This window comes from Haliotis asinina, chromosome 13, assembly GCF_037392515.1.
Source record: "Haliotis asinina isolate JCU_RB_2024 chromosome 13, JCU_Hal_asi_v2, whole genome shotgun sequence".
Taxonomy (NCBI): Eukaryota; Metazoa; Mollusca; class Gastropoda; order Lepetellida; family Haliotidae; genus Haliotis; species Haliotis asinina.
In genome coordinates, this window is record NC_090292.1 from 29,351,456 (window position 1) to 29,359,726 (window position 8,271).

An 8,271-nucleotide genomic window follows, 5' to 3' on the forward strand; every position below is an offset into this window, starting at 1 on the left:
ATACGGATTCTTGTATCGGTTCCCGGTTCAGTTTTTGTCACCGCACCAAGTCGATCCTTGGTATTGCTGTGACTTCATTCAAAGGCATTCATTCCTTAGCGTTAAGAAGTCCTTGTTATTGAACCATGTTCATTTCTGTAATTTAGGATAGGGTATTTATGTAGCTCACACACACATGCATATAGTGCTTGCTCAAGGTGTTGGTATTTGTTTCCCTTGATCATTGGATGTCAATGTTCGCGGTTCATCTTATTATCAATCTCAACTCCCTAGGGATCATGCAACTCTTGCCGCCACAAGGCGCACCGAGTTTATCCTGGTTCTCTCATCCTAACTAGGTACTCAATTCACAGCTGGGTGGACTGGGACACAGTCACAGTACTTTATCCACGTTTACTGCACGTTGCTCTACCCGCAACTAGGTGTATGCACATATTGATGTGGCCACCGTCTGGTCATATACCAAGTGACTCGTGGGTTCTTTTAAGTGCACAGGTTTGTGTACTGTTCACAAAGGGTTGTGACAACACTGAAAGAGTCTGTACACAAAGCTGACTCCAAGTATGTTACATCCGGTCACAGGTGGGCTCGATCCCGACACCTCAGACTGACTGGATGACTAGCCTGGCGCTTTAGCCAACTCGCCTACCGCGCCCCGCATTTCTCCACACGGCATTTGTCACCACTCGTCTGTTTCGATATCCATCAAGAAGACCCGCCCATCACGCCCCCGTGTATTATTGCTAATGATAGTCTCCATCTGTGTCGGTCAAGCATCTCCATGTTAGAGAGAGAGGGCCCTCAGTATTCTGATGACATTGTCCACGTACTGCATGAGTCTTTGTATGCTGATTGTATGTATGTCTGTGTTGTGTACAGAACTTAGAAACACTATCAGAAGATGACAAAACCAGGAACGGTCTCCTGCACAAGTTTAGCCAGTCGGTCAACAAGATGACGTTCTCAGTTCAGAGACCAGTATCTTCAGAGGGATTCTCTGTGTGGTAGGCCAGTTTGTTTCTGAACTGAGTGAGTGAGTGAGTGAATGAGTGAATTTCATATGCAATTTACAATATATGCTACCCACATAAACTTTGGGTCACCATGTCTCAGGGTCCGCCTGCACAGTCAATTACAATGAAATTCTGATAATGAAACTCGGGAAGGTGGGAGTAGCCTGGTGGTTAAAGCGTTCGTTCATTAAGCCCAGGTTCGTTTCCCCACATGGGTACAATGTGTGAAGCCCATTTCTGGTGTCCGCGATATTACTGGAATGTTGCTAAAACGGCGTAAAACCATACTCACTCATTGTAATTAGACCCGTAGAGGTCCGGGTTAAATGTACGGTTTTTCAGACTCGCCGATACAATTTGACTGAAATTGTACCCCTTTTGCGAAGATCGATGATCACTGGATTGTCTGATCCAGACTTGAATACTTACAGACCCATGTAGCTGGAATATTGAGGCGTTAATCAAACAAACTAGCAAATTGAATTGATTTCTAAAACTTCTTACTGCAATCCAAATTCATTAGAACTATTCGGATCAATTTTTATAACATACTCGAATGTTTTACATGTTCAAAACTTTGAAAGGTACATTCGAAGTGGAAGAATATCGAACGGCACTTGAGGTACATTCGAACTGCGCATACATTCTGACTGGATTCTAAATATTCTAAACATATTCAAGGGAGAATGAAAAGACAAGCCACTTTAAATCCTGTCAGAATGCGCCTCGAATAAATCTGAACGTATCTCAATTGCTGCCGGACTTCTGTTGAATATTCTTCAGATGTATCGGAGTATTTCGATTGAAGTTGTCATACAGCTCGAATGTACCTCGAATGCATCCCGAATACAGTCAGAGCGTCCCGAATGCTCTGCAAAACTGAACCTTTACGTCATCAGAACACTACCGAATTGCATGAAAACAAGTTGGCCACCTGAAACGTCAAATAGCATCTGGGAGCCGCATTCTTACAACGCTTGATAAAATTGTTTGGTTTGACATTCTCGGTTCGAATTTTGGAAATGTTTTATCCTTGCTGATTCTACTTAATTGCAGTTAATTCGAAGTGTAACGCTGCACCATGTTCCATTTCAGTCGCTGCCTGTGGAGCATGACTATAGATGACCTGGTCACTCGTTCCCTCCGTCTCAGAGACACGCTTGGAATATCATCAGAGAGCAACATGCCAGAAGGTAGAACCTGAGAGTGATCACATATCATACTGGTTCTTCATCAGACACTCTTATTGGGAGTCGAACCGGGTCTTTATCGAGATCAGCGGACGCTCTTGGCTACACCCACGCCTGTTCTTATGGAAATCTATAAGCAAAATGAGTTCATTTGGTATATACTAGCCGAACGCTTAGACTCTGAATATATATAATTTTGATAGTAACAAACAAAGTCATATCAATTTGACAGGAACCCCATGGAGACCAGGGATTCAGAAACCGAGGAAATCTAGACTTGCCTTATTTGGTGCCTTAGCATTGCATAGAACGCTAGGCCTTAGGGAAAATAACGGGTTCAGGAACTGTGAGACAAGGTAGATATCTAAATTTATTTTGCTCATTTGTGCAATAGGAGCGGAGAGTTACCTTGGTTGTCAAAATGTCCGGATTCGACATATCTCATAGCTACAATGCATGAAGTCCCCCGCCGTGATATTGCTGGATAATGGCAATTAATTCTTATGAATGTAGCGCCAGGCTCGTACATTAATCCTTTCATGGCGGCTTTGTCAATACGGTGGGGTAACCTAGTGGTTAAAGCATTCGCTCGTCACGTCGAGGATGCGGGTTCGATTCCCCACATGGGTACAATGTGTGAAAACCATTTCTGGTGTCCCCTGCTGTGATATACCTGGAATATTGCTGAAAGCGGCGTTCAGCCGTAATCACCAGCTCTTTCCTTTTGAAATAAAGCTGTTTCGGAATTAAATGATTTTATCATTTTATATATATATATATATATATATATACATACACACACACACACACACACACACACACACACACACACACACACACACACACACACACACACACACACACACACACACACACACACACACCCACACACACACACATATATATATATATATAGAGAGAGAGAGGGGTATATCTAAAGTTACACACACACACACACACACACACACACATATATATATATATAGAGAGAGAGAGGGGTATATCTAAAGTTACACACACACACACACACATATATATATATATATATAGAGAGAGAGAGAGGGGTATATCTAAAGTTACACACACACACACACACACACATATATATATATATATATATATATATTGGGGTATATCTAAAGTTGTATATGTTAAATCTGTTTGCAGTGATGGTTTCCCGCATCAAGGGTATATCTAAAGTTATCAAGGGGAGAAGAAAGACCCTGTCTCAAACACCAACAGAGGTGAGTCAAACTGCGTAAAACGGTGCTCATGATGTTGATCACTGGATTGTCTGGTCCTGTCTCGATTATTTACAGACCACCACCATACAGTATTGATTCAGAAGAAACCGTCATGTTGTTGCAATTGGTTTCTTAAAGTTCAGACTTTGACACCACGTGTCTTTCATAATTAGAGTTATTATCTAACTGAACACTGTTAAAGCGAAACCATTTATTCCAACAAAGAAAAAACGTAAAGCGACAAGGTTCAAGTCCTTGAAAGACCGAGGGAAACACTGGACGTGATCATACCATATTTCGGTGACGTTCGTCCTCAACGAAAAGAGGGACGGTGCAGTAGCCGAGTTGTTAGAGCGTTTGCGGGACCTGTGTTCAATTCCCTACGCAGATGCACTGTGTGAAGCCCATTTCTGGTGTTTCCTGTCGTGATATTGCTGGAATGTTGCTAAAAGCTCTATCAATCGCTGTTGTAGGAGAAACCGGCACCCGTGTCAAGCCAGAACCGTCGCAAATCCCAGCCAGCAAAATCTCTAGCAGAGGAAACTGTTGTTGTCAAGCCCCAAGAGCAGATCCAGCCGGTCAAACACGACCCCCTCCGCTACAAGAGATACAAAGAGAAGCTTCATTGTGAGGTAAGACATCGGTCAAAGAGGACCCTCTCTGCTACAAGAGATACAAAGATGAGCTCTATTGTGAGGTAAGACAACAATCAAACACGATCCCCTCATCTACAAGAGATACAAAGAGAAGCTTCATTGTGAGGTAAGACATCGGTCAAACAGGACCCTCTCTGCCACAAGAGATACGAAGATGAGCTCTATTGTTAGGTAAGACAGCAACCAAACACGACCCTCTCCGCTACAAGAGATATAAAGAGAAGTTGTATTTTGAGGTAAGACATCGGTCAAACATGACACACTACAAGACACATAAAAGAAGCTGCATTGTGAGGTAAAGCGTCGGTCAAACACGCTCCTCTCCGCTACAAGGCATACAAAGAGAAGCTGTATTGGGAGGGTAAGACATCGGCCATTCACGCCTCCCTATGCTACAAGCATATGTGCACAGGTATTTCTCGAACAACACGGAAGAATGGAGCGAGTAAAGATGAATCGTCTTGATCGATACCGAAAGAGACGAGTGGTGACAAGTGTCATGTGAAGAAATGCGGGACGCTGGGCGAGCTGGTTAAAGCTAGCGATCCAGCCAGGTTGAGGTGTCGAGATCGAGCCCACATGTGACTGGGCGTAAAAACCTTGGAGTCAACTTTGTGCTGCAGGCTCTTTCCGTGTTGTCACAACCCCTAGTGTACAATACACAAACCTGTGCCCTTAAAAGAACCCACGAAACCGTTGGCATATGTTCAGATGGTGGCCACATGAACACGTGCAAACACCTAGTTGCGAGTACAGCAACGTGCAGTAAATTTGCACAAAGTACTGTGACTACGTGTCCCAAGTCCACCCAGCTGTGAATGGGTACCTCGGTAATATGAGGCAGCTACAAACTCGGTGCGCCTAGTGGCAGCAAGTGCTGTATACTCCCCGGGGAGTTGAGACCGATATTACGATGGGCCTTTGATACTGACATCAAATGATCGGGGGAAAATAGATGTCAGCGCCTTGAGCAGGCACTTGGTGCCTGGACATGTACTGTATATAAATATCCAATAATAAAAATAATTTTAAAAAATGCCGCAAAACAGTCAGAATGCACGTAAGTCTTGGGGTACTTTGATAAAAATTACCCCCAGTACTTAAACTGCTTGTGGCATTTTTAACTTGTTTGAAAAGATATCGTGAAAAATATGTTTGTACAGACGTAGGACAATTCCCTCCCGGACAATTGCCACCCGGACAAATGCCACCCGGACAATTCCCACCTAGGGCAGTTCCCACCTAGGACAATTTCCACCCCAAAATATAAGTAACATGAAGAACATAGTTCAGTTTCAACATTTATTCATTTTAACATAGGTACCATATAACAATATTCCATATAAAACAAACATGAACTATTACCTTTTCTTGACATGACAGTTTTACTGATAGTATTTAATACATAACAAATGATAGCATTTTTTAAAGTAAGGAAGCACTATTTTGTGGCATACATAAGGTTTTTGTAACTGTAACTAATGATATTATGTTTGTATGACATTGCCATGTTTGCATGACATTGCCATGTTTGCATGATATTGCCATGTTTGCATGACATTGCTATGTTTGCATGATGTTGTCATGTTTGCATGATGTTGCCATGTTTGCATGATATTGCCATGTTTGCATGATGTTGCCATGTTTGCATGATGTTGTCATGTTTGCATGATGTTGCCATGTTTGCATGATGTCATGTTTGTATGACATTGCTATGTTTGCATGATGTTGCCATGTTTGCATGATATTGTCATGTTTGCATGATATTGTCATGTTTGCATGATGCTGCCATGTTTGCATGTAGCGTCAACAACTCAAGTTCTCTACATTCTAATATTGTGGGCAACACTTCATAAGAAGTCTAGACACCGTCTGTTGGGGTAGTATGTGGCGATTGACTGCAACGCTGCTGGCAGTCGCGCTACTGTCTCCTCTATCGGGCAATGTTCAACCCAGATACCATTATGTTTTATCAAAGTGAATATTGCACAAAGTAAAAACTTCATGTGGTATGGTTGGGATTATAGTGAAAATAGCAGGGTGGGAATTGTCCTGGGTGGGAATTGTCCTGGGTGGGAATTGTCCTGGGTGGGAATTGTCCTAGGTGGGAATTGTCCTAGGTGGGAATTGTACGGGTGGGAATTGTACGGGTGGGAATTGCCCTAGGTGGGAATTGTACGGGTGGGAATTGCCCTAGGTGGGAATTGTCCGGGTGGGAATTGTCCTGCTCCCCTCTCCTACATAACGGCTCTCAGGTTTCCAACGGCGTTTTCTGACGATCTTGCAGGCATGCTTTTGCGATTTTACGTGCGCTTTTCGACATGTTAACGTAACGTAGATATAGATAATTTGAAAACAGTATTTTTATATAAGGCTACATAAAAATAATTAAATGTTTCGGGCGCTTTTTTCAAAAGTGAAGATGCAGTAGAACTTTCTTTAAAAAAATTGATATAAAAAAGTGACGAGGGAGGAACATATTTTTAAGTTTTTTCTCCGCGAAATACAGCTTTGGAAGTTTAGCGCGCGTTAATGAGTTGCAGATTCACACTCGTTCTTACAGACACTATTCTTTTATTGGACAAATGGATGATGGGGATGCGGCCAAGTCAAAATTATTTTTTTTTATAAATGGCGATAAAAATCGTTACGCGCACAAATAAAAATCACGCGCCGATGCCCAAGAAACATTTCACTTTTTTATTTATATAATCTAATCACCTTTAATCTTAATTACTGTGCTTGCATTTCACATGACAGGGGATATTTCACCCTGACGTTTCTTTGAGGACTTTTTTCAGCTATTCAGAATGTATTTAATGTATTTAATGCCATGCTTTGCCAGAGCAGATTTCCTTATGATACCCTGGTTATAATGATAAACTGGACATAATGCCATTTTCCAATATCTTTTGGAACAAAAGTCGTTTTACCCTGGCAAATCACACTGGCTGCATGTAGTATACATACCTTAATTGGATAGCTGACATGACTCATTCATACCTTAAATAGTCTTGCAATCCCAGATTACACATGTGACAATACACTTTCTGCCACCTACATCAACAAGTCACCTGCAGCTCCTAAACGCTGGAATTATCCAGGCCTATTAGACAGCCCGGACACAACAGCACTCGGACCCCCCAAATTCCTAGGTTAACTGCCCCATGCCAAAAAACCCTTGCAAAATATAACCACAGGATAAAACAACCTTTGAGTTGATTTTATAGTTGACACACACACACACACACACACACACACACACACACACACACACACACACACACACACACACACACACACACACACACACACACACACACACACACACACACACACACACACACACACACACATTTTTGTCATGGACTTACGCGTGTCGTAGTGCTATGATCACATATAGGGATGGAGCCCTGGTCCTTATTGAAAACTTCAAATCAGGCAGCACAAGTGACTACCTCCTAAATGACATTGTGTATTCATACTAATTTTGAGTTGAATTAAATATTTTTAACGACAATGTACATTAAATTGAATTGCATTTTAATTCTCTTGATATATCTATCTTAAAATCATGTTACAATTGATCGCATCTAAATGTCATTGTTTAAATTGAAATGAGTATTTTGTTACGACAATGTATAATAAATTGAAATGCATTATTATTGAATTGATTTGTTTATAATGAAAATTAAATTCACAGGTGTTTGTTGCAGATATACGACCTTCTCTGTGATCTTGTTGACCGCATGTCCGAGTACCTGTCCAGTCTGGACACACCGCGAACCAGGGTCATCCAGACATAGTGATGACCACATTAAAGAACACACGTGCCCCGCAGCCCTGTCTTTGACACTTACTTATTAAAATGCTCTGTAACATTCATGAAACCAAATAGGATATTGTTTTTCTCTTTTGATATTGACACACGTCAATATACTTCCCTAAATATTGATACTTTCATTGATAGTGGTCTAGCATTATTGATTGCGTGTCTTTCATATTTATTTTATTTTAATGTAACAATGATCATCATATGTCCCAGAGTATTCTCCCCTTTTCTGTACAATCAGCCATATATGTCAGGCAAAGTGTAAAATGTTTTAGGCAACTGAAAATAGTCCAGTAAATTTACAAATTGATGTTATTACCATAACCAAGTCTAGAA

The 8,271-nt window shown here is 41.4% G+C and overlaps 1 protein-coding gene across 1 annotated transcript in view; it reads left to right on the forward strand.

Annotated features, from left to right (window-relative positions):
- LOC137259495 (MYCBP-associated protein-like) overlaps positions 1-7,909 on the forward strand; it is a 28,558-nt gene extending 20,649 nt beyond the window's left edge. Inside the window, exons 17-21 of the mRNA XM_067797135.1 lie at positions 880-1,004; positions 2,109-2,206; positions 3,371-3,447; positions 3,921-4,079; positions 7,820-7,909. Coding sequence (XP_067653236.1) covers positions 880-1,004; positions 2,109-2,206; positions 3,371-3,447; positions 3,921-4,079; positions 7,820-7,909 — 549 coding nt within the window. The remainder of the gene's footprint in view (positions 1-879; positions 1,005-2,108; positions 2,207-3,370; positions 3,448-3,920; positions 4,080-7,819) is intronic.
- The last annotated feature ends 362 nt before the right edge of the window (positions 7,910-8,271 follow it).